This window comes from Callorhinchus milii, unplaced genomic scaffold, assembly GCF_018977255.1.
Source record: "Callorhinchus milii isolate IMCB2004 unplaced genomic scaffold, IMCB_Cmil_1.0 Scaffold9, whole genome shotgun sequence".
Classification (NCBI taxonomy): domain Eukaryota; kingdom Metazoa; phylum Chordata; class Chondrichthyes; order Chimaeriformes; family Callorhinchidae; genus Callorhinchus; species Callorhinchus milii.
In genome coordinates, this window is record NW_024704750.1 from 684,417 (window position 1) to 711,989 (window position 27,573).

Genomic DNA, 27,573 nt, shown 5'->3' on the forward strand with positions numbered 1-27,573 from the left:
CTCTCCTCACACACAAAAAACATTTGGTAAGACAGTTTAACGATGGTGGCCTCAGTTACCTTTCCCTGGTGACAACTTTCCAGACATTGAATGCCCCTTCTCTTGTCTGTATAAAACTGATCTTCATAACTCCTGTGAGGCGATCTCTTGTTCTGCTGTCTTGGCATATCTGAAAGTATTTCTCTCGCCTACTCTCTAGTTCACCAGGACTAGGGATTCTTCTCACTCATCTCCTTCTAATCCTGCAAACCAAAGTCCACACGGCTAAGGTGGTTGAAGCTGGACAAGCAACGGGAAAGCTTGCAGACAGTACTCTCAATCACAAGTTATGCTGTTTCTGCTGGTTAACCTCCATTAACTACTCTTAAGCACACTCTGGAGTCCCCCAAGCTTTGGATCTCACCAACCAGTACATAATAGTCTCTGGGATTAAGTAAGCAAGGTGAGTCCCTCCAGGGAGACAGAGAGTGCAGATTGCATTCCAATCATGGGGATATTTCCATGTGTAGGTGGCATACATAAGTGAGGACTCGGTCTGGTTTGGATACCCATAAGCATGGTCAGACATTCGGCTGACCCCCCCCCAAAATAAATTGCAATCTGCTCATTCTCTAACACTGGGTTTCTGGTTGAGTTCATTCCTTGTTAAACCTTCCCCCCAACAACAGAAAACACACCTGAACCAATCCAACTCAATCCGGATTGCCATTTAACGTGCAATCAGTTAACAGGCTGTACCTAAGCAAAAGAACAAGTTTGTTCCATTGAATAATCCATGCAAGACAAAATTACTTGGACCTTTACAGAATACCATTTGAATCGAATCCTAAAAACACCCAGCTAAGGAATGAAAGATACATTATTCCCTCCACTTGAAAGGGAATTTGCAGGTAAATTTAGGAAATTACATTATAAAAATACAATACAAAATTATATTTGTAAAGCACCTTTCACATCAGAAGGACAAAATAATAATATAATCCTTGCATTGATAGTGTTTACAGCACCTTGGCTCAAAACACTTCACATGATTTACTGTAAAGTGTAGTGACTGGGTGTTTCAGGAATGAACACAGCAGCTAATTGGTGCATAGCAATGTCCCCCAGACATCTGTGAAGTGAGTGACCAATATAATCATCCCACTTTTGTTTTTACACAATTATAGCTAAATGCTATAATAAATCTATTCTAGTGGGGGGGGAGGTGTAGTGCAATATCTTAATTAGGATGTCAATAAAGATTTAAATAAATGTTTAACCCAGGAAGGGGACATTTCCAGCAATGGTGAGCTATGCACCTATTGCAGACATCTGGCAGGGCTGATTGTGTCTTAGGTCAAACATATTTCAGCGAAGAATTTAATCATCTTGTTTTGTTTTTAAATCCCAAGAACAATAATGTATCACGCATTGAGTTCCAGAGGTTCTGGGGGTAGTGGCTGAAGGCACTGATGACAGAGCAGAGGGGTTGAGAGGATTCAGTTCAGTCACTTGTATCAACGAGTAATTAAATTAAAAAGTTGGCACAAAAATGGAGACAACAAATACTTAGTATAAAGTTCTATCCTTTATTAGTATGGTAAATAAGAGTGACAGGTTTCTACATTATTAAAACATACAGCTATGTTATTAAAAATAGAGGCTTGTAGAGTAACATTTTCAATAAAATTACCATATTAAAGCCTAATTTTTTTTTTAAAAAATCCATCAGCTTCTTGAAGCACAATTGTCGATGGTCCTGTCTTATTGGAGTCCTTCACTGGTCTCTGTTCACCAACACAATCTGAAATGGACAGAGGTTCCACAAAGAGTCCCAGTAACGCACAAATCTTGTCACTCCCCATTCAAATAGAATTGCAGACCTTGAAAGTGCTATTTAACCACCTTTAAATATATCAACACCATTGACACAATTTCTTTTCATAAAACTAGATACTTCCAAAATGCTTCATATCCACGAGACAATTGAAGCCAGGGTTTATTTATGATTTTGTGTAAACTTATCAATCAGATATGGGAGTCTATGTTAATACCTCCCCCCCAGAGGAGTGTAATATAAATGAACAGATGAACATTGAGCAGAAAACATCCATATTTATAAACCAAAGCCAATCAGTAACTCAGTAGCCTAATAGCTGAAGTTTAGCCAATCAGAAAGCAATACATTCCTCTAGTTAAAGCCAAAATAACCATTTGCTTACTCCACTAATAGTTCTGATCTAATAATGTGAGATACCGGGTTCCATAGACTGCATCTCACGGATAACTAAGCACAATGGTACCATCAGTAGGTTCTGGATAGGAACTATATCACAGGCAATAGGCGGGTAGATATTGGCTGGTAAGGCAAAACAAATGCAGGTTCCAACAGTACAAATAGATTCCCATAAGAAAGGATAGGAAACAATTTGTAAGCAAATCCTAAATCCTCCCCCACCCTACCTCCCACCTCGCCATGGGCCTGACTCAATACAATTACATTTGGGTTGTGTGTTATACACAGAATATGATACTCTGTAGAAGCAACTTGGCTGTCAACCATGGAAATGTCACCCGTGAAATAAAGAGTTAAATACTATGGGTCACAATGCCAAAAAAAACCTTTGATTCCCCACAGATTACCTGACATACTGTAGATTGCATTGTTCCATGTGCAACAAATTGGAAGGAATTTTCTTCATCCGTGTTTTCTGAAACCCTAAATTCCTTCAACATTCCCAGTAATATGCAAGAAAAAAAAATCCCTTTCGTTCTTCCTTCCTGAAGAAGTTTGACATTTCTAATTTATTTGAACACCAGTTATATCATCCCAGTTAGCCACGTTGTGACAGATTGTGCTTTGCGCTGAGAGGCTTTACAATGAATTCAAGATCTCTCCGAGACCTTTAAAAGTGCATTTTTTACCCAGGCTTCATTCTAGAATGTGTATAAGTTTGACAGGTTGGTCCAGCCTTTTGGCTGCTGATGGCTGTCTACCCTATTTGAGAAATGTCTGTGGGCCATATAAGAAAAAAGGTTTTGTGTTTCCCTTCCCTAATATTGTGGATTATGGAGGGAGTGGGCCGCCAGCTGGACAACCCTGACTAAGATATCCTCCCCATCCAACCCCTCCCCATTACATATCCCAAACATCCTCATATTACTTATAATAATGCTTTTTGATATAGCGCTTTTCACACCCTGAATTTTAATTTGGCCCTGAACCACCTTGGCCACTGCACAAAACAGCCTATAATTATTAACAGCATTAATCTGACACCAACTTTTTATTCACATAAAGGTTTTGGCCATAGAATAATAATAATAATCCTTGCATTTGATATAGCGCTTTTCATGTCTTCTAGGCGTCTCAAAGCACTTCACAGAAGACTGTAAAATGAATTGACTGTATGTATGTGGGCGAAACACGGCAGCCAATTGCGCACAGCAACGTCCCAAACAGTCATGGATTGAAGTGACCAAATTATTATTTTTTTTTTTCTTGAGGGATTATTATCAGGCGTGTGGAGTAAGGAAACTTGCCCAAGGTCTTGCCCTGCCGGGAATCGAACCCAGGTCTCTCGCTTGCGAGGTGAGTGCTCTAACCACTGAACTACAGGATCACTTCCATTGTAACCACAGAAATTTGGTCATTGCCATGTCCAGTCCAGCTTCTGTCCATCAGGAACAGGAACAATAAGGAGAGACACACAACAGCAGGTCCATGAGGTTTTTACCCGCTATTAAATGGACAGCCTGAAGTTTGTTACAGGGCAGAAGCACAGCTTGGAATTTTAGCAGCTCCTCGAGATGTTTCATTTACATTCATTTCAGCCCGTAATGTTTTACTGCTTTGTAACACACCAGCCTGTTTGTATTCCACCTCAGAAGATGAGATAGCAATAATCGAGATACAATGATACAAACATTTTCCCCCTACTCCCTCCCTCCCTCATCATCTCAGAGAGACGAGATGCTAAGAAACTTCCCGTTCTAGATCCTAAGTCCTATTTGCTGAGATCTGATCAGGTTTATCCAATACCAAGTGCTGTTTTGGCCTCAGCTGGAGTTCAATTTGTGCCACTTAAGAACAACTTTCTCTGGGTGCTTGGCCATGTCCTGCCACTGCTCCCAGGCCTCTCCGGTGCTGTCCGAACCAATGACTACCTAAATAAAGGCACAAAGACACACAGGACAAAGTCAGATTCCAGCCAACAGCATACATTAGTCACCAACAGCCACATACGCGAGGGTAAATAGGGACAAAGTATTTCCATAGGTAACCAGTTACGATTAAGTCAGTTCTTCCCATCTTTTTATCTTTCTTTCTTACAGACCCCTGTGCCAGAGCCGAGTGCAATACTCTGGATTAGGAAATGCTAAGGGTTCAATCTTCCACTAGCTCAGAAGTCTGGCTCAGTTGGGTGCACTCCCCCTCAAGAGTTAGAAGGCTGTGTGTTGAAGCCCCAAATTGTGACTTGGAACTCATATCGTCTTGGCTGACACCCCAATGCAGTGCTGGGGGAAGCGCTGCATTGTTGGAAGTGCTGTCCTTCAGGGGAGACATTAAACCGAGGTCCCGCCTGCCTGTGTAGGTAGAAGATCCCATTGCATCTGCCCAAAGGGAAGTGAGTTTCTCCTGGTACAAAATACACAGCCACTACAATTTACACCTCAAGACATCCTTCTGATGTGAAAGACACTGCATCAAATGTAAGGATAATTGATTTTGAGTTGGTAAATGGATTGCTCAGATGTGTTTGGTCAGACAACAAAAAGTGGAACAGCAATTTGGAACCAAAAGAAGCTAATAATAATAATCCTTGCATTTGATATAGCTCCTTATCACGTCTTTGAGACGTGTCAAAGCGCTTCACAGAATATACTGTAAAGTGAATTGACTGTATATTTTGTGGGCACAAACAGTCGTGGATTGAACGCACAGCAGTGAGTGTCCCACAAACAGTCATGAATGTCTCAATTCTGTTTTCCTGTTTGACACAGTTCCACACTGAGTAGGGTGAGAACTAGCCAGTTCACTGCCGTCTTTGGTCCCAGGTAATAGTGCTCAGGATCAGTCGGGTGGACAGACCCACACACTAGTCTCCTTTGTGCTACCCACAGACGAGGCTAATTCCAATTCCAGAAAAATGATTTTAGAAGCACGTAGACTCTTGTGGCTCAAATCCCTGACTCTCCGGTTCAGAGATAATAATGGCATTTGTCTCCTCAGGAGTTAAAGGTGACTGTAAGGCTCAGCCTCACTGAGGCTCATTTAACAGGGAGTTGGATTCTGAAACAGAAACTTATCTTGTGGATTGTTTGCCATTTGTAGTCTTGAATGTTTCATCTTACTGGAAATAACTTCCTCTTTTAAGTGGCTTTAATCAATGAGGAAACAGGGAAAAAATCCCCTTGAGGAGAACTTCAACTGACAGGTTACATTATGTGTCATTATTCCTCCCATAGCCCCGAGCTATTAACCAAATACGCACTTAGGTCAGGTGTGGTCTTAAGAACAGGAAGAGGTTGTGTTGGGAAAGATATTAAAAACATATTGAGGTCTATCTGGCCTCAAATACAGGGTGTCCACAGGTAAGTCCTGTTACCCCCTGGTTACAAAACAGCGACACAAGACTGGAGATGCTGAAACAAGCTGAGATATCACAGAAGCCTTTCCCCTCCTCATTCCATCATGTGAAGGATGATCATTATCTGCCATGAAAATGATGGCCTGATGATTGAGTGACTAAATTATCTTTTTTTTATTTTTTTAAAAAGGGATTATTACCCCTGGAAAGCGATCCGCCAATCGACTAACAATTGGGTTCCTACTTACTGCTGGGTAAACAGGCGTGTGGAGTAAGGAAACTTGCCTGACATAGGGTCAGTCATATAAACAATGTGTTAAGTCTGTGTTAATTGTAATTAACCTGGGGTTCAGTGTGAATAAAATAATGACAAGTAGGAAAACTTTACTCAGTAAAACTCTCACAAAGTTGTTCAGATCATTTGATCTTCATCGGTGCTGCTGGGAAGGTAACCAATGAGTCAACAGCATGAGGAGCGGGACACCTTGGGGCCAATCTTAGAAGAGAATGTGGCTGATCAAGAAGCATTGACGCTTGGCCTTAATAACCTGCCATTATCGTCCTCAACTGCTCTGAGAGCAGCGACTGATAACTGGCCTTGGGCAAAGTACAAAAAAACTAAATCTTCCCAACGTGCGGGGCCTAATCTGTGGTACATCTCGAGGGTATGTGGGCTGGGAAAAAGACCCTGAACAACTGGTGGTTCCTTCACACAGAAGCACAAAGCATTGTGACCAAACATCCTCCTCCTGGCCTTTGAGACAACTTTCTTGCGTGAGAAACGCTGTATCAAACACAAGGATTATTATCTCTCAGCAAGGCAGTGTGTTAATTTTGAGTTTCAAAAGTAAAAGCTGCTTATTTTACAGCAACCTCAGTGAAGGCCTTCTCTTCTGAAGACTGAACAGTGCTGTTGGAAAAGTATATTAAAATTGTTGCAGTACTGAAACCAACAGCGTGACTTTCCCTCAAACCAGGAGTTCCACCTGTCCTGCTGTAATGAATAGTAGCTTTAAGTAGCTGCCTGACTATCTGAATGAATGTTTGATGAAAGGCTGTCCTTGTTAAGTAAAATATTCAGAGAGGAGAACAAAGAGGAAAGAAAACAGATCTGTGTGTCGAGTTATGTTATCACCGGAGCACTAAAGCTACAAAGCTTTGGGACGTTTAAAATTAAGCATTTAAGACATTCAACGAAGCAAAAAAAAACACAAAATCACATACAAATGAGGATCAACTCCTTTCCCCTATGTCAGAACTCCTAAACATGGCCTGTTTGTTTACCACCATGTCCTGGCCGGCAATCACTCCAGATAAAATGGGTCATTCACTTCATGGCTATTTGTGAGACTTTTTATGATTATTATTTTTAAAATGGAGTAAGCAGATAAAAACTATATAAATGCTATTCAGTTGATCTGTCCTTTGACAGGGAGCCAGTGGAGCCTGGGGAGGGCTGGGGTGATGGAGGTTCAGAGTTTCGAGAGGATGAGTACATGGGTGGCAGAAATCTGAATTCAACTGGATTTTGTGGATAGTGGAGCTGGGGGGGATCGGCAAGGAGGGCAATGGAATAAAAAAAAAAGCACATTCCTCCTAGATTCCTCAGAACTTCAGCTGCCAGCCTTGTCACCATGTCATGTAATCCATCCCTTCTCCACAGAAAGACATTGAGTGGCCTCTAGAACCCATTACTACAGTAGCTGTGTTAGACGAGCCCTTTAGCCTTTGTGTAAAAAGGTTCTGCCTGATTTCCCCTCTTACTCCTAATCTTTCTTTTAAAAAAACTTGCGTCAATCTGTTGTTTCAATCCATCATTGTGCTGTACAATGAGCCTGGATCAAACTCGATTAACATTTAACAATAACTGGATTGGAAACACAAGAGAGAGGCGCCGCATAACACCACCTTCCTTACCTGACAAACCCATTGTCAAAGTGCAATGTTAACAATCGTTAACAAGATAAAGCTGCTCATTTCTCATTCGAGTAACAAAGCTCTCGTTTTGCTGATGGTCAGATATAAACACACAAAATCATCACCACACAAACCACTTAGAGTTCACACACGTTTAACATGATGTCTGTCTGTCAGTCACGGAGTACACACTCCTTCCCTAATCTGGGAGAGTATTAGGTGCAGGTTGGCAAGTGCCAAAGCGTATAATAATCCTTGCATTTGATATAGCACCTTATCACATCATCGATACATCTCAAAGTGCTTCACAGGACATACTGTAAAGTGTAGTGACTGTATATTTTGTCGGTGAAACCCAGTAGCCAATTGCACCCAGCAGTGTCCTACAAACAGTCATGGATTGAGTAACCACAATTTATTTATTTTTCAACTGATTATTACCCCCAGAAAGCGATCTGCCAATCGACTAACAACCAGGTACCTACTTACCGCTGGGTAAACAGAGGTGTGTGGAGTAAGGAAACTTGTCTATGGTTTCGCTCTGCCTGGGAATCGAACCCGGGTCCTCTTGCCTTGTGAGGCGAGTGCTCTGACCAATACACAACAGGTTCCACATAAACTACTGGACTCCATTTGGGGACCTCAGAGTATGCAGTGAGGTACTGCTGGAGTTCAAGCAGCTAAACCCGTGCCCTTTGCCATCGCAGGAGACTATTCAATGAAAGAAATGCGACTTAGAAATTACCTGCCCCAAAAGGTGCTTCCTTCTGACTGAGCTCCTGCTGTACAGTTTGAGGGTGAAGCTGAGACCCTCGAGGTCCGGCTGGTTCTGTAAGACGGGGAACAGGAAGGTCTCTCCCCACTTCACCTTCCCGTTGACAGATTTCAGAGGCCGAGTTTTCTTCTTGTTAATCAGCCCGTCCCTGCAGTCCATCATGGCCTTCACAAAGAAATCTAGGTAAGGAGGGAAAGGCAATGATACAATTAATTTGGGCAACTTTGAAAAGTTTCACAACAGGAAACAAATAGTGAGTATACATAATAATAATCTTAAAATTTGATATAGCGCCTTATCACGTCATTGAGATGTCTCAAATCGCTTCACAGAATATATTGAAAAGTGGTTGACTGTGTAGTGACTGTGAATTTTGTGGGCGAAACACAGCAGTGTCCCACAAACAGTCGTGGTTTGAGTGACCAAATTATTATTATTATTTTATTATTACCCCTGGAAAAGCGATCCGCTAATTGACTAACAACCACGTTGCTACTTACTGCTGGGTAAAAAGAGGTGTGTGGAGTAAGGAGACTTGTCCAAGGTTTCGCCCTGCCCGGGAATCGAACCCAGGTCTCTCGCTTGCGAGGTGAGTGCTCTAACCACTGAGCTACAGGACTGTACAGGTGAAGTCAGCTCCTCACTTACTGAGTGTCAGAGGTGTGGAGGAGGTGGGCAGGTTCTGAGCCTCGAGGACCTGCAATTGGATGCGGTTGCTGATAGCCTGGAAGCAGGTCCCGATGTGCAGCAGGGCATGGCAGGTCTGGGGAGAAAATAACAAGTCGCAACTCAGCACAGGAGCCAAGAGGGAAAACTACTCATTTTTTATTCGATTCAATTTAATAGTTGAAACAAGAGCCGAAACAGAAGCCCTTCGTTGACTCTGCTCTCGTTAGCCAAGCTAAGACTGAGCGATGATTATTACTGCTGATGTCAGCGGGTCATTAAACTATCCCACCCCATATGAACACCACTTGCTGTCCCTCCCACTCGAGGTCCGGCTGGTTCTGTAAGACGCGGAACAAGCATACGCATGCACACGTGCCCACCCGCGCGCCCACCCATACCCACCCGTACCCACCCGTGCCCACATCCAGCTTTAATAATCTCTGCATTTGATTTAGGGCCTTATCATGCCATTGAGACATCTCAAGCGCTTCAGAGAATATATTGTAAAGCGCAGTGACTGTGTATTTTAGGGGTGAAATACAGCGGCCAATTGTGCACAGCAACGTCTCAAAAACAGCTGTGGAGCGAATGGCCAGTTTTATTTGGAGGCGATTGTTGGACACCGGGAGAGAGAAACTGATTTCTGTTTTTGAATCGCATTGCGGGATCTTTAACATCCACGTGAACAGGCAGACACCACCTCGGTTTAACATCCCATCTGAAGGACGACACCTCCCACAATGTAACAACCCCCAAGCAATTCATTGGAGTGTCAGCTTGCACTGTATGATTCCAAGTCCCAGCGTGGGGGCTTGAACCCCACAAACTTCTGACTTTGCAGCCGCGCCTTTGGTCACCTTCCTCCCCCTCCCCCCGGCTCGGCTCCAGGATCCGTTACTGTGAAGCGCTCTGAGACACCGTCCGCCTTGGAGGGCGCTATATAAATCCAAGTTGTTGTGAGAGAGAGCGCTACCACTGAGAACAGGCTTTACGTCGTGAAGCTTCACAAATTGCAAAAAATAAATAAATACCCCAATTGCTTTGATGAACAGTCCTTGAAATTTACATTGCAGAAGGAGCCCATTCGGCCCATTAAGTCTGTACAGGTAAATTCCTTGCTCGTAGCAGACAAGCTCAGTCACCAGGTCTCACAGAATGGATTGCAAAATGCAGCGAATGTAAATCACGGAAATTTATCAACAGTAGGAGGCCATTCAGTAAATTTGGGTGGTTCTCGCTGTTTAATTGCTGGTGACAATTTTCGATGTAATAAAATTTTACTTGAAATAAAAACAGGAAAAACAGGATTGAAAGGTAGCGTTGTCAAAATGAGGTGATCAATCATTAATTGCTCTGAAAATATTGCTTTTATTAAATCTCACGCAACTGCCACTCAGCTCACAACACAACAGCTAAACTGTGAGGCTTCACCACGGAATTAGGAACAAAGATCAGTCAAAATTCCACCAGTGTCGATTTACTTAAATCTATTTATTACTCCACACGCCTGTTTACCAGCAATGAGTTGTTAGTCAATTGAAGGATTGCTTTCTGGGGGTAATAATCCTTTTGAAATAAATAAAAATAAATTTGGCCATTCAATCCAAGACTGCTTGTGGGACACTGCTGAGTGCAATTGGCTGCCGCGTTTCACCCACAAAACACACGGTCAATTCACTTTACACTATATCCTGTGAAGTGCTTTGAGACTCTCAGCGACATGATAAGGCACTATATCAAATGCAAGGATTATGATTACATTATTATTATCATCATTATCATTAGTATTATTAATATTATCACACACCAGACAGTGACACTCACTGGGGTTTTGGAAGGGGGGAGAATCTCCAGGCAGAGGTCAGACTCCACATCGCTGAGCTCTCGGAGAGAGACTGAGCACTCGCCCACTGGCCTTTTCCGCGAGGTCTGAGCCACAACCTTGAAGACGAGGCCATGTGTCTGGAGGATGGAGAGCTTGATATTAAACACAAACGTCTCCATGAACAGCTGGTCCTGGGAAAGAGAAACAGGAAAAAACGTGGTGCATTAGTTCAAGTGCAGGAATCATCAATCCCTTTGGAAACTGGTCAATGAGTTGAAATCCCAACTTTCAGGATTTATCTCTATTACTGTGCTTTCAGTCCTCTTTCTCCTCCCTAACAACCCCTCAACACACCCAGCTCAGGTGCCAAGCCAATGATTGCCATTACAAGCCAATATAATTTACGTGGTTTTTCACATCAGGAAGATGTCCCAATCCTTCCCAGTGCTGGATGGATACATGTTGTGATGAATCCTGTAAGATGGGAGGGAACGAGCTGGAGAGAGTTCCAGAGAACAGGGGTAGAATAGCTAATGGCTAAAACTAATGGTTAAGCAGATTGGGCAGTGGACATGAAGCAGGTTGAGAGAAGGGCGGTTGGCTTGAAGGTGTTTGCAGAGGTACAGTGGAACGAGACCGGAGAGGGATTTAGAGGTGAGAACAAGGATCTTCCACTCGAACCACTGGGACAAGGAAACACTATTCTGCATAAAGGATGTGAAATAAGTGCAAGTTGTTGTATTAAACTGGGACAAGATTACAAAACAGCAATGTAATTAGTGGCAATGAAATTGCAAAACGAGAGGTTTGAAGGTTAGATACTCACACTGGTCGCCTCTTTGACAGACGTTTTAAAGTGCACTGGTTTGGGTAACGTTATTGTTCCTTTCAGATAAATGTTCACTTTGTCTGTGGGTTTGCAGCCCAGGTACAAATCTTTCACCTTCACCAAAATAAGGAAAAAAAGAGATTGCAGTTTGAATCTTTAACACATTCCACAGGAAGAAAATGCAATGATTCCATTGGGACGGGTGAGTGGCTCTTTCAAAGAGCCGTCACCACCGAGGCCGTCTGTGCTGTAAGACTATGATTCTATGTTAAAAAAAATACACCTGGCTTTTGGCATCGACTGATCAGCTTCCTGCGTTTAAAAAAAAAAGTGAACTTCCAGGTCATCAGGTTATTGCAGGAAGTGCCGCCGATGACACGTCACAAAGGAAGTGACATCAGCGGCGAGCAGCATGCGTATGCAGTGTGCAGGAAGTGACCTCACCGGCGACCTCACAACCTGGGAGTTGGACATTTGTTTCTAACGCGGGCCGAGGGCCTGGGCACAGGGATATAACACGGCTGTGTTGTATATCATCATTAAACAGCCTCCGTCCCTTCTTCTGTGACAACCAAAGCCAATTTAGGAGACACAGAACTTACCTGGACCACGGTGATCCAGATTTGCTCCCTCGATGGCTTGTAGCTGAGCTTCAGGGTCAGTTTTCCCAAATCGTCCAGAGGACTATCTGTTGTGGATCGAAAAGAACATTTAGATCCTGGGATCAATGCAACTCAAAGATACAGACGGACGTTTTGTAGCCCTGACGACAAACCTGGGAGCCAAGAACATCCTAAATCTGGCATCCGATTCCAATAATGAAGTTGATCAACAGCAACAAATTACACTTGTAATTCATGAGGGGAGGACGTCCCAAAGTGCTGCACAGTCAGGGATTTGGACCCGAGCTGGGGGTTGGCATCAGGAGGGGTGGAGGGCAGGAGGATGAGGGTAGGCGGGTGACCGAAGGCGCGGTCAAAGTGGAGGGCCTTGAGATGTGTCTTGAAGGAGGAAAGGGAGGAGGCGAGACAGAGGGATTGTGGGGTGGAGTTCCAAAGGGTTGGGGCAGAGCCACTGAAGCCCCAACTGCCGATGGTGGAGCGGGGGACATGGAGCAAGCTGGAGTCCGCCGAGCGGAGGAAGTGGACAGGCGGGTATGCAGGATTAGATACCTACAGGCATGGCTGAGCTCAGAAGAGCTCAGTGGACACAGTTAACTTGTTGCCAGATGGCTAACCCTTCTCTTTTAAGTGGATTAGTTATTTATTTACTTCACCTAGACTGCGACTGCTTCCCTGGAAATCCATCATGGACGACACGCTGCTGTTGATACTGGACGTGGAGCTGAATCTCTGTGAGCAAAGAGAGAGAGAGAGAGTTTTAATAACCAGCATTACAAAATATTCTGCGAGCGCACTTTTCAGACACTCAGTTTCCTTTCAATTTGAGGTGCTGCAATGATTAGCAATGAGTCTGGAAAGGAATAACCAAGTGAGTTCCAGCTTTCTGTTGGGGGGAGGAGAAGTGGGGAGAGAGACAAACACAATGGCTCTTTTAAAGAGATGGTTAATGTAATTTCAATTGCTAAATATTGATGTTCTGTTTTGTGAATCATCCAGTCACGTAGCAGGAAATCGTCCCACTTGGCTCCTGTTAACCCTGTGAGTCAAAGCCCTAACTGGAGGTGTAGGGTGGTCCTTGCTGGACAAGCAGCAGGAAAGCTGGCCAGACGGTGCTCTCAATGTCCGGTTTTAGCTGATTAGACACCAGCAGTTACTCCCAACACACACTCTGGGCTCCCCCCAAGCCTTGGCTCTTGCCAACCTGCGCCTAATCTTTCTGGAATTAGGTAAGCAGGAGGTGTCCCTCCAGGGAGAGAGGGAGAGAGAGAGAGAGCACATTCCATTTCAACAATCTCTGGGGTTTCCATGTGAGATGAGATGTGGGGAATTCTCAGTTTGGTTTGAGACTCATCAGCATGTTTCTGTGTAGCCTGTTCTGTACCAGTAGTACATAGTGAGGTGGGTGGAGCTGGGCAGGGCCGGGCCCAGAGGACTCTCGGAGACTCACCTGGGTTCGATGTTGCGCTGTGGACAGATCAAACATAGAGCTGCTGAGAGCTGCCTGGCCAGACAGCTTGGGGCTCCTCAGGTCCCACACTGAAACAAAGCAGTCACAACACGTCAAGCTCCCAGTCCTGCAGGAGATACACGGGGCGGGGGGGGCAGTGACAGAAAACGCCCATCAAACAATACAAACAGTCCATGCACTGGCAGGCGTCAGCCTGGCTCAGTGGGAACCACTCTCGTCTCACAGTCAGCAGGTTGTGGGTTCAAGCCTGACTTTGGGGGCCATGAGCTCCCGGTCTGGGCTGACACCCACACACAGCGTTAGCGGTTGTTACTCTTCACACGAGAAGTTAAACTGAGGTCCCATCGGCCCCGCTCACAGCAATGTTTGTCAACTTGATCCGTGCGTGAATCAACATAATGGAGGCAGAATAAACTCTGAGGAATTGATGAAGTTGGACCTTTCCTTCCAGCAGTGGGTCCATACACAGAGCTCGGTCACCATGCACTCTGTACCTTGGTGCACACACACATCTGCAGGCACAAACCTCGCTAACACTTGGCACATGTTGATTAGTAGATTGTGTGTCTCACCTCACTGTCGCTCACACAGTTTTGTAACTAACAGTGACAGGGTTTTGTTAATCTGAAGTGCAGGCACCAACAAAGTGAGATTAGCGAATGGGTGGGGGGAGGGGGAGAAGCCGCCTTATTTTGGCAGCTGAACGGGAGCCAGAGTGAGACTGGGAGAGCCAAGCGCATTCCAACATCTTCCAATCTAATCAACATGGCTATCCAATAAACCAATCAAAACATATCAATCTCGCACATCTAAATCAAAGCCCACACAATGATTCCCATTGTGTTTAGCTGTTGATCTGTGAGATACTGAGATCCAGAGAGAATCTCCATCACGTGGTTTGGGTTTTTTAAAAAATGAAAATGTAAAATGTGTCACAAATGCAGCCAAATCTTCTGTAACACGTCGCCTGGCTCAGTGGGTAGGTGGGCAGCTCTCTCTCGACTATGTAGCAGAAGGTTGTGATTGATTAATTATTATTATTATTAATAACGCGATTCCTCGACCTGGAGGTCGCAGACTCTGTATTGTTACTGACCTGAGCCGTATGGCCCCGCAGTGTTCCCCAGGGGTCCGGGCCCTCTACTGGCCCCCACCGACTGCAACACGAAGTTGGGATTGTACACCTCGTCAATTTCCTGCATACACTGAAGCCCACCCGTCATCTCCAGCTTCCTCTCAACATAGGAGGTCCTCGAGAAACCTGGACACAGAGAAATATACTGTACAGGGTAGAACTCCATGATCATCACAAAGAGTCATGTGTCCCAGCCCCGACCCCAATAATAGTAATAATCATAATAATAATAATCCTGGCATTTTATACCGCACCTGATCATGTGGTCGAGATATCTCAAAGTGCTTCACGTGATACATGGCAAAGTGGATTCACTGTGTGTTTGGTGGTCAATTTAATTTTAAATTAAAAGAGGATTACAGGGCCTGGGAATGAGGTTACAAAGTGGCAAGGACACTCAAAAAGATAATACAAGCCTTTTAATAGCCGGGCGTTTCTAACTGAATGAAACCGAAGAAATTTCATGCCAATTCTCTGGAACTAACTCTGCTCTGATACAATCTAATCCAGGGAGAGAGAGAGAGCACATTCCATTCCCACAGTCTGTCTCTGGGATTTCCATGTGTAGGTGGGATGGGTGGAAATCTCAGCTTGGTTTGGATACTGTTAAGCAACAGTGACGGGTTAACTCCTAACCACAAGCTCACCTGGCTTGGCCTCTGCATAGCTGTAGTTCCGTTGAACGTTGGGCTGAATGTAGGATGCTTGAAGGTTTGGGACCACAAAGGGCACCTCCCTGCCATCCAGAGGCAGCTTTGACAGCAGGATATCCTCCGTGCACCCCATCTTCATTGGACCAGACGTGACCTCTTGCAGCGAAGAGGCACCTTTAGGCTCCTCAGGAACTGAGAACAATTAGGGTTGTGGTTACGGCAGGTTTAACTTTAATAACAATAATAATCCTTGCATTTGATATTGCGCCTTATCACGTCGTTGAGACGTTTCAAAGTGCTTCAAAAAATATACTGTAAAGTGGAGTGACTGTGTGGTTTGTAAGTGAATGTGAACCAAATGTTATTACAAAACCCAAGTATCTGCAAGTTGCTGGTTTGACGTGTTATATCACATACGTACGAACCTGTCTTTTTTCAAGTTTGAACCTATCTCTGGGGTTTTTCACCACAAACTTCTAAGTAGAGCTTAAGTGGGTTGTTTAAGAGCTAACCTCTCCACCCCACAAACAGAGGTAGTCAATGCCAAGTGGGTGTGATTGGGAGTCGCAGATCTGCCACGATCTAATAAACTGGTGGAATAGGTCTGATGGACTGAACGGATTTATCTCCTTCTGTTTTACGTCATCAAACTTAATAATAATAATAATAAATGAATTTAATACAACGCGTTTCAGGCTGAGAGGATGTCTCAAACCGCTTGACAGGATTTACTGTGACTGTATTTTGTAGGCGAATACGGCAGCCAATTGCCACAGTGATGTCCCACAAACAGCCGTGGAGCGAGTGACAATTTTTAAAATCCGTGCGTATTGTTGGTCAGGACACGGAGACGGAGAAACTCTCTTCTCTTTCCAAACAGTGTCATGGAGGCTGTGAAGTGTCACACACAGGGAAGTGTAAATCCAGACCAGTTGGTGCAGAAAGAGGATACAGCCACGTACTTTCCTCATGATCTTCATTTTCCACATTAAATGCTTTCTTGCAGCAATCCTTTATAAAGTCAGCTGTCAGCCCCAGCACAATGGTCATCAGTGATCCCGCAACAACTAGTACAGCCAGCCAACTCCATCCTAGAGAGAGTAAGACACACAGGGAGTGAGAGCAAGACTGAGATACACACACAGGGAGACACATACACACACAGGGAGACAGATACACCCACACAGAGAGAGAGATACACCCACACAGGGAGAGAGATACACACACACACACACACAGATATACACACACAGGGAGAGAGATACATCCACACAGGGAGAGAGATACACCCACACAGGGAGAGAGATACACACACACACACAGAGAGATACACACACACAGGGAGAGAGATACATCCACACAGGGAGACAGATACACACACAGGGAGACAGATACACACACACAGGGAGAGAGATACACACACACACACACAGAGATACACACACACAGGGAGAGAGATACATCCACACAGGGAGACAGATACCCACACAGGGAGACAGATACACACACACAGGGAGACAGATACACACACAGGGAGACAGATACACACACACAGGGAGACAGATACACACACAGGGAGACAGATACACACACACAGGGAGAGAGATACACCCACACAGGGAGACAGATACACACACAGGGAGACAGATACACACACACAGGGAGACAGATACACACACAGGGAGACAGATACACACACAGGGAGACAGATACACACACACAGGGAGACAGATACACACACACAGGGAGACAGATACACACACAGGGAGACAGATACACACACACACAGGGAGACAGATACACACACACACAGGGAGACAGATACACACACACACAGGGAGACAGATACACACACACACACAGGGAGACAGATACACACACACAGGGAGACAGATACACACACAGGGAGACAGATACACACACACCCACACAGGGAGAGAGATACACACACACACCCACACAGGGAGAGAGATACACACACACACACCCACACAGGGAGAGAGATACACACACACACACCCACACAGGGAGAGAGATACACACACACAGGGAGAGAGATACACACACACACACACACATACAGGGAGAGAGATACACACACACACACCCACACAGGGAGAGAGATACACCCACACACACCCACACAGGGAGAGAGATACACCCACACAGGGAGAGAGATCCACACACACACAAACATGAAATTGGAACTAGTTTAATGGATGAGGTGACTAGATCCAGGTCTCTCTCTGTTCCTCAGAGACATTGTTGGCCGGGAGATTGGGGATGAGAAGCAAAGAACTAAACAAGGGCTGGAGTGAGATTTCGGATGAAAGAGATTGACAATGAGAACAATCGGGTCCTCGATTCTTGATGAAAAACAGGTTTGGTTTGGATACCGACGGGATGTGATCAACGCATAAAAGTCATCACTGGGAAAAGCAGTGGCTGCTTACCTATAGCGGACAGGTCGGTCTGCAACACTGCCATCACTTTACTATTGGGTCATCAGAGGTTTGGGGGTGGCCTCACCAGTGTGCGAGATCCCTAGATAAGCAACAACAACGTGTATTTATTGTTCTGAGATAAATATATGGAATAATAAATGTTTAAAAGTTAATTTTTTTTTAAAAATGTCTAAAATCATGTCTTTGCAACAACAAATAATACATGAATGAAAATCGTGCAATGAGAATATTGGATTCCAAAATTATTCGTCTTGGGATCTTTCACATCCACCAGAACAAGTTTGGTTTAACGTCTCAGTTTAAAAAACGGATCTAACTAACAATGCAGCGCTGGCTCCTCCAGCACTGTACGCCTCAAAACCCTCCTCTTCGACCACCCCTCGGTCATCCCCCTTCCCCTCTCCCTCCCTGACCCCAGCTCGGGTCTGAAATGCTGTCACTGTCCAGTGCCTTGGGACATCCTCCCAACTTGAAAGGCGCTATACAAAGGCAATCTTGTTGTTGTCCTGGAATGTCAGCCGAGATTGTGCCTTCAAAGTCCAGATGTGGGGGCTTGAATTCACATCTTTCCGTATCAAAGGTGAGAGCGCGACTGACTGAGCCAGGCTGATACTGAATGGTTGTTTGTAGGAGTTTACTCGGCGAAAATTGTTTGCCAGATTTTCCTACAAATACACAATCAATACACTGGACAGCAATTGTTTGTGAAGTGATGTTACAAACTGCTATAGCAAATGCTAGGATTATTACTGTTAAAGAATTTAATCTTCCTGATCTAGTCTTGCAAACTTCACTCTGGTCACACCTAGGTCCTCGTGACACACTAGTATAACAAGTGAAAGATAAACTCAGATAAGCGTGACAACACTTCAAAAAAATGGGAAAGCAAATATTATCTATTTCCTCATTCTCACATTACATTGCAAACATTTGTGTGTCAGCCTGGCCCAGTGGGTAGCTCTCTCTCTCTCACACTAGTCTCCAAGTCAGAAGGTTGTGGGTTCAAGCTTTAAGTGGGGACTTTGAGAGCAGATTGTCTAGGCTGATCCTGTGATGTGGTGGGTTGGGGGGGGGGGGGGAAGAGTGTGGATAGTGGTTGGTTGAAAAAGGCACTTCGCCTATCTGATCTCATCCTTCCAGAACCACCCCCCACTCCCCCCATCTCAGCATGGAGCTGTTTATTTTAATTAGTCCAGTATTCAGACACCCTTCCTGGAAACCTGTCCCAGTCATTAATGTCTCCTTGGTTAAAGAAATACTTCCTGGGGTCTGTCTGTCCTGACACTGCCCTTTGCAACTCTAAACCCACATCCTCTTGTCTGTTGTCCTGGTGTATGCTAAGAGTATTGTTCTGGGTTTAATTTTCCCATTTAAAATTTGATACCAGATCTACAAGATCACCCGCGAGATGTCTTCTCTCAAAACTGAAGCTCTCATGTGCTGCCCTGTCTGTCTGTCAGATATAATCATCCTTACAGTGTGATACAGCGCCTCATCCTTCAACAAACCATCTCACAGCACTTCACAGGAAGGTACTGTGCGGTGACAGTAGTAACTGTGTTTCTTGTTCTTGTGGGTGAGTCTGGCAGCCAATTTGCACATAGCAACGTCTACAAACCAAGCCTCGACTGGTGTTTATTGGTCTGACTGAACTATGAACCGAGAGAACTGAAGACAAAAGGTTCCCATGTTGTGCACCAGTAGCTTCTCCAGCTAATCTCGTTGGCAACGGCATTTGTCTGATTGGCATTTGAACATTGCCTCCGAGGCTTCCACGTTGCAAAGGTTCTTTCTTCACTGTTGGCAAGAGTGAGCTTAGCAGTAAACCAGCCAACCTGTGTTAATGCCAGATAGGGCTCACGCATGGCTGGCAATCACCCCCCACATAGTTACACACAATCCACAGATACCTTACCACCACACTAATGGGGTCCTTCAAGTTTAGGCATTTTTCCCAAAGTATATACAGATGAATATTTAACAAAACAACAACACTGGTGATAATCTGCCTAGAAAGGTACAGACAAAGATTGAATGATATTGTTGATAGTAATAATAATCATTGCCTTTGATATAGCATCATAACACATCATTCAGACGTCTCAAAGCGTTTTACAGAATATATTGCAATGTGAATTTACTGTGTATTTTGTGGACGAAACGCGGCAGCGAGTTGCGCACAGCAGCATCCCACAAACAGTGGTTAAATTTTAAAATTCTGCAAACCAAAAACCCATGTGTAAACAATTGCAATTTATTATTTATTCTATTTATTTAAAATTAAATTTTTATTCATTTTAATTGTTAGGGAGGATTTTTTAAAAAAAATTATTTTAAATGTTAGGACAGGTATTCGATGATTCATCAAAACATCTCAGAGCATTTCACGTGTTTGACTGTAAAGTGTATTTGTAGCCAAACACTACATTTCCAATTCCACCCAAGGGCTTTATTTCACATGCCTGTGAAGAACAGTCACTACATGGTAGTTATCATGAAGCTCTTTGAGACGTCGTGACCTTATTGGCACTGTTTGTTTCACTCTCTTTCTCCTCTCCTCTCTTCAAGATGAGTGGGTTTTGAAGTCAATGGTTTACAGGTTGTTAAAAGGTTAGCATCCTAGCTTGGCAGACAGCAACGGGCAGCTGTGCATGATGCACGTAGAAAGAGACAGGGAATGGGATTAGAATAGATAGCTCACACCAGCACAGCACCCAGAGTCAATACTGTTCCCCTATCACTATCACATTTACTGCCCCACTCCCCAAAGGGAACAACCTCCAAACAGTTATTCCTATTAAAATTAAACACTCACAAGAATGCTCAGCTGTCCGAGTTACCTTCTTTATTATAGAAGGTTTGTGTTTAAATCAGATAATGATACTTCCCCAATAGTCACACAATGGCTGGGACTGTAATTATATAATTAAGTTGGTTAAGGGATCAACCAACTAACAATTGTCTTTCTCAATAATAGACTCTTGCACATTCTGTAACGGCATCAGGAACTTAGGGTTAGGGCTGGAGGATATCGCTGTGCAGTCCTGTAGTGTATTGGTTCGACCACTCGCCTCACAAGTGAGCGGACCTGGGTTTCATTCCTGGGCAGGGCGAAACTTTACCCACGTAGCCTTACTCCACACACACACCTCTGGTTACCGAGCAGTATGTAGGAACCCGGTTGTTAGTCGATTGGCGGATCAATTTCTAGAGTTAATAATTCCTTAAAAAAAATATTAATTTGGTCACTCAATCCATGACTGCTGCGCAATTGGCTGCCGCGTTTCACCCACAAAAGTATACAGTCAATTCACTTTACAATACATTCTATGAAGCGCTTTGAGACATCTCGAATATGTGTGTATTACTATTATTATTATCTCTTTGGGAGAGATTTACAGTACATTGACCAATGCACATTATACATTGCCATCTGAAATATCTGAAATATTTTTATTAAATGCAAAATCTCAAATAAATAAAAAAAATCTGAAATGCTGTACTCTGTCCAGTGCCTTGGGACGTCCTCCCGACGTGAAAGGCGCTATACAAATGTAATCTTGTTGTTGTTGTTGTTGCCATGTTTGCTTATAAATAGTGTCACTGCGATTGACAGCAATTACTTCTGAAGCACTTTGGGACATTCTGACTGCAACATATCAAGTGAGGATTATTTATGTTATTATATCAGTCCAACCAAGAGAGCAATCAGGGCTTGCCATGAGCCCCGTGGGGTGAAATTTGTGTTGTATTTCAAACCACATTCCTAGTCACAATGATCAGAAGGAACACCTTGCGAAACTCTACAATTTATGGTCCCACACAGAGACACAATCACATTGACTCATCTTCCCTCTCTCACATAACAGAATGAAACCCATCACATTTACAGACACGGGAGGGAAAAGACAAAGGGAGTTATTTATTTTTCTACAAAAATGTAAAGATACACTTGTTAATATTAAGATTAAACACTTAAGAGTGTTTGGCAATGCATTTTTGAGTCAGGCAAGTCCTGTCAAGTGTGCGTCATTTCAGATGGAGGATTATCAGTCATTGCAGACTATTATCATATTCTAAAAGGTGCATTAACAGCACCCGCCCGTATCATAAAGCTCTCAGTTTATCAGCACAAGAAGAAAACATAAGGCAGGAATCTGAAAAGCTATCACTGGGAATTTTAAGCAAATCTTCGTCTTTTTTCCATACAGAATCGTATGATAATAATCCTTGTATTTGATACAGCTTTTCACGACGGAGTTGGAACATCTCAAAGCGCACCACAGAATATACTGTAAAGTAGATTGACTGTAAATTTTGTGGGTGAAACGCAGCAGTCAATTGCACACAGCAGTGTCCCACAAACAGGTGTGGATTGAGTGACAAAAAACATTTCAAAGCATTTTGAGACGTTTCGATGACATGATAAGGCGCTGTCTCAAATGCGAGGGTCATTAGCACAGTATTATTTTATACTTATACTTAAACTTATATTTATACAGTGCCCTTCACACAGGGTAGCATCTGGGAGCTCTCGGCAGATCATATACAAATTTTACCACAACATACACAAGTCACTACACTTCAGAATACATTCTGTGAAGCGTTTTGAGATGTCTGAACGATGTGATAAAGCGCTGTATCAAATTCAAGAATCAATATTTTATTATAAATGCACTCTCCCTTCCCTCAATCCCCATCCACCACACCCTCTCTTAGGTGTTCACAGGAAGATAACTGAGAGAAACGAAGGCTTACCTGTTACCTGTTATTGCGGATCGCGCCTGGTGCTAAGTTCTGAGAGATGCACCTTATCCCAGGAATCCACACAGATCAGAAATATTCACTGGATTTCCATTCCTGGCCTCACTGTTCTTCGCGAAACAAAAATACTTTTGTTTTTAATCTGGGGGAGATTTTTTTTGTTTTTTAAAAAAAAATAGGGAATTAAGAATCTTGGCCTTAAACTTGTATTTTTTTTGGGGGTGGAAATGGGAAAAAAAATTCCAACAATTAAAAAAAAACCCCACACACACACACACACAAAGCCCAATCACTTTGAGAATAAATACAATACGATCCCCAGGTGAGGGAGGCGGTGGAGAGAAACTTCAGACCATTTATTCTGAAGTTCCCCAAACTTTCTGAAAACTTTCTGAAAAGTTTGAAATAGTCGCTGAACAGTTTCTGAAGTTGTGAAAAGTCTCTGAACAGTTTCTCGAGTTTCTGAAAAGTTTCTCAAGTTCTGAAAAGTTGCTGAAACTTTCTGCTGATCAACTTGTCCCCCTCCCACCCCCTCCCTCCTCCCCTCACTGCTGCCCTCCCCTCCCCTCCCCTCCCGATGCTTCTCTCTGGAGAGGATTTGCTGCTGTGTCTGTGAGTTCCCACAGACCGGTGTCTGAGGCTCTCTTCCACCTTCACTTCTCAATCTCATTTAATCAGCATCGGCTTCACCATTAACCATTAACCCAGAGAGAGGCACCGTGTGGTCCTAGTGCTGTGCCGCCGCCATTAACCCCTGTGCCGCCTCCATTAACCCCTGTGCCGCCTCCATTAACCCCTGTGCCGCCTCCATTAACCCCTGTGCCGCCTCCATTAACCCCTGTGCCGCCTCCATTAACCCCTGTGCCGCCTCCATTAACCCCTGTGCCGCCTCCATTAACCCCTGTGCCGCCTCCCAACACCATTAACCCCTGTGCTGCCTCCCAACACCATTAACCCCTGTGCCGCCTCCCAACACCATTAAGCCCTGTGCTGCCTCCCAACACCATTAACCCCTGTGCTGCCTCCCAACACCATTAACCCCTGTGCTGCCACCCACACAGCAGCTCCTTGTCCTCCAAACCTTAGCTTGGGTTTGGATCTTCTTAACGATGGGTTTCCTCATGTGTCAGACAGCGGCTGATGCACCCCCCCCCCCGACTCTCTCCCCCCAACCCCACAAAATAATTTTTTCCCCCACCAAATTATGAAAGAAAAACGATTTGATCTCAGAGAGAGGGAACGTGTTAGACGTACAGGATTATAGGATTTCAAACGGGATTGAGAAAGCAAACACAGAAAATACATAAATATTTTAAAAATGCCCACAAAATACGCAGTCACTCCACTTTACAGTGTATCCTGTGAAGCACTTGGAGACGTTTCAACAGCGTGATAAGGCACTATATCAAATGCAAGTTATTATTATTATTATTCTTAGAATAATACTTTTGTGTGCACCGAGACACAGAATTATACTCCGGCAGTAAGGGCTATTGTAATAATATTAAGTATAATCCCTACATAATCCCTGCATTTGATCTAATGCTTTACTATATATGATGACCTGAAAAGCATTATTCCAAATACAAGGATTATTAATTTTTATTATTATTATCATCACGCGGCAGCCAATGGCGCACAGCAATGTCCCACAAACAGTCGTAGATTGAAAATGACCAATTTATTATTGTTTTTGGAGGGATTATTATTAGGCTCTGTGTGGAGTAAGGAAACTTGCCCAAGGTTTCGCCCTCTGCCGGGAATTGAACTCAGGTCTCTCACTTGTGAAGCGAGTTGCGAGTTACCACTGAGCTACAGGACTCCACAATGCTCCGCAGACTGTGAAGGTGCCTGTGTGGCTGGGACCAGAGACATTGAGTCTTCTCTGTCAGACCAGAGTTAAGCAGTAATATTGATTTGGCACAAACAGGCATCACAGTGTTTTGTTCGATTGCAGGGAGACACAGAGAGTTTCTACATGGAAGGTTACCATTCGGCTGTGTCTGCGTGTGCGTCTGTGCCACCTGTTTTTCTAGGTCAACCTTTGTCTTTATTAATCCCCGTTGCCAGTTCTTTTTCCACACTCGCTCATCCAGTTCCCTGCAGAATGATTCTATTGATCCAATATCAACAGCCACTTGTGGGAATTAATTCCTTACAATTCTTCTGTTAACAACAAACCCACTACTTTGTCTTTCGGATGAGACGTTAAACCGAAGTCCCGTCTGCCTGTTCAGGTGGATGTTAAAGATCCCGGGAAGGAAAAAGGGAATTTCTCTCTCCCGGTGTCCTGGCCATTTGCGGGTGTTTGGGAGATTTCCCGCAGAGCACTCTGAACTCTCGCACGTCACCAGAACGTTGAAATAAAGATTACCCCAGAGGAGGATTAAGCCTGAATGTATGCGCTGAATGCATGGGGGAAGTCTGGGTTCGGATGTTTTGTTGCTGTGAGATGTTGTAACAGTTTGGGGAGGATATAATCACAGTCTTTGGTGAGATCAGCTTTGAGCTGTGGGTTTCACGTCTCACTGCGCAGACAGACTCTCAGTCGGATTGATTTACCATCGCAAACAATGGGGTCAACCATGTGCAAGTCGCTACAATCAGTGAGTTTTTCCTTATAACCACCGGCTCCCTGTCTGCGAACAGATCAGCTTCAAAGTCCTCGCCCTCACGTAAAAATGCTCAATCCACGACTGTGTGTGGGACACTGCTGTGCGCAATTATTTAGGTCAGGGTATCAAGGGACATGGAGCAAGGGTGGGTAATTGGAGTTGAGGTACAGATCAGCCATGATCTTATAGAATGGCAGAACCGGCTTGAGGGGCTGAATGGCCTCCTCCTGGTCTTATATTCCTGGAAACGCCCTCTTTTTCTAATAACGCTCTTTAAAGTCCACCTGAACAGCATGATTTGTTGTTGTTAATTGTTTCATCCCAAGGACAGCATCTCCGACCCAGCGCTGAACTGTTTATACTGTAATTGGGCTGAAGTGTTTGGGGGCTGTTCAGTGAGGTTCAAACTGGAATTCTTAGATCCGGCTTCCAAAGTCACTTAGGTTCGGGAAGTGATGCCAGCTGTTGACAGAAGTACTGCATTAAACTGGCAGAATGCTGATGTAATTTTAATAGCAGCACTTTGTCTGATTAGGGCACAACAGATGTCTTGATTGAAAAATTATGCACTAACTTTCTGAAATTAAGTTGTATAGTTTTATGGCACTTATCAAAGGGAATATTAACTATTTAACAGTAAAGAATCTTCATCTCTTTAATCGTTGGTTAGATTAAAACTCAGGTCCTAGAAAATGGCTGCTATTGCCCTAACCCACCTCACCGCTATCCTTAGAACCATTGAACCCCTCGAGAGTTACAGCACAAATATGGCTTATTGTGTCTGTGCCGCTCTTTGAAAGAGCAATCCATTCGGTCAATTGATCCAATTTACTTGCCTCCCCTCCCCCCACACACACATCTCTGCAAATGACTCCTCTTTAGATCTTGCTCTGTTTCCTTCTTCAAATCTAATGTGAATTGTGCGCGTCTGCCAGGACATTCCTCACACCCAATGCAATTATGTAAATAAAACCCCCTCAGCCCCCTTTGCCTCCTCCTTTCTCCCTGTTGTCTGATAAGCTGACTCCATTGGATCACGAGATTCCTTTATATTTGTCATCCCATTTCCTTCTCTCTTTCCCCTATCGCCTCCCCCACATCTCTCTTTTAATTCCCTCAATCAATCCTGCTTTCATATCCTCCCGGGGTGGGGTGTTTAGACAATATTATCACCTTTTTTTGTGAAGAAATGGTTTCACTTTAAACCACCTACGCTCTGAATTTTAAGATCATCATTTCCTTACGCCACACGGGTCAGTTTACCTAACAGTAAACCCGGTTGTTAGTTGATTGGCAGTTCGCTTTCTGTGGGTAATAATCCTTCACCCCCAAAAATGTGGTCACTCAATCCGCGACTGTTTGTGGGACAGTGCTGCTGTGTGCAATTGGTTGCCACGTTTCACCTACAAAATGTAGTCAATTCACTTTACAGCATATTCTGTGAAGTATTTGAAATGTCTCGACAATGTGATAAGAGCCTATCTCAAATGCAAGGATTATTATTATTGTTATTTAAGAACATATCTCCTTGTTAGTTAAGATCTTGCCTCTTTGTTCTGGAATGTGCGGCCCGTTTAAGTGTGGCAATAGGAATGAGCAAAAGAGGAAATAATGCCACAGGAATCTCCCTTCACCTGAAATGCACAAGTGCAACATTTTTTGTATTGCTGTCTGTAACTGTGATGAACGGAAATTTATTTATTTGTGTTTCCTTACCCAGAAACCACAATTTCTGGTAAGGAAACACAGAGAAAAAAATACTGACTCGAATAAAATCTGTCAGTAACATCTCCAGATCTCACGCCCCGTCAGATCAAGGACACGTGCACAAACTACTGATGCCACAGCAATGTCCCACAAAGCCATGAAGTCAATGGCCAATGTTATCCGGGAGATTGTTGGCCTGGACATCGGGAGAGAGAGAGAGAGAAAAACTCCCTTCACTTTTCAAGTAGTGCCTCGGGATCTTTAACGTCCACCTAAACAGTCACAGACGGGGTCGTTGGTTTTAACGTCTCATCAAAGGATGGCACCTCCGACACTGCAGAGCTTCCCCCCCCCCCCACTCCCTCAGCACTGTATTGGAGCATCAGCCTAGATTCAAACAGCAATAACTTGCATTTATATAGCGTCCTCAAGCAGGGTCGCGTGTCAGAGCGCTTAATAATATTCCTTCCGTTTGATATAACGCCTTATGTCATTGACTTGTCTCAAAGCGCTTTCCAGATATACTGCAAAGTGTAGTGACTGTGTATTTTGTGGAGG

The 27,573-nt window shown here is 44.0% G+C and overlaps 1 protein-coding gene across 2 annotated transcripts in view; it reads right to left on the reverse strand.

Moving 5' to 3' along the window:
• The window catches only part of tc2n (tandem C2 domains, nuclear), a 32,707-nt gene extending 9,799 nt beyond the window's left edge, over positions 1–22,908 (reverse strand). The window contains 13 exon segments of one of the 2 annotated variants that reach the window (NM_001292160.1): positions 3,484–4,146; positions 8,233–8,441; positions 8,911–9,025; positions 10,756–10,947; positions 11,583–11,699; positions 12,188–12,273; positions 12,862–12,937; positions 13,656–13,744; positions 14,773–14,937; positions 15,459–15,656; positions 16,427–16,555; positions 17,918–18,008; positions 22,688–22,881. In NM_001292160.1, the coding sequence (NP_001279089.1) occupies positions 4,039–4,146; positions 8,233–8,441; positions 8,911–9,025; positions 10,756–10,947; positions 11,583–11,699; positions 12,188–12,273; positions 12,862–12,937; positions 13,656–13,744; positions 14,773–14,937; positions 15,459–15,656; positions 16,427–16,555; positions 17,918–17,951 (1,518 nt within the window). In that variant the 5' untranslated portion in view covers positions 17,952–18,008; positions 22,688–22,881 and the 3' untranslated portion in view covers positions 3,484–4,038. 2 annotated transcript variants of the gene reach the window in all.
• Between the last annotated feature and the right edge of the window lie 4,665 nt (positions 22,909–27,573).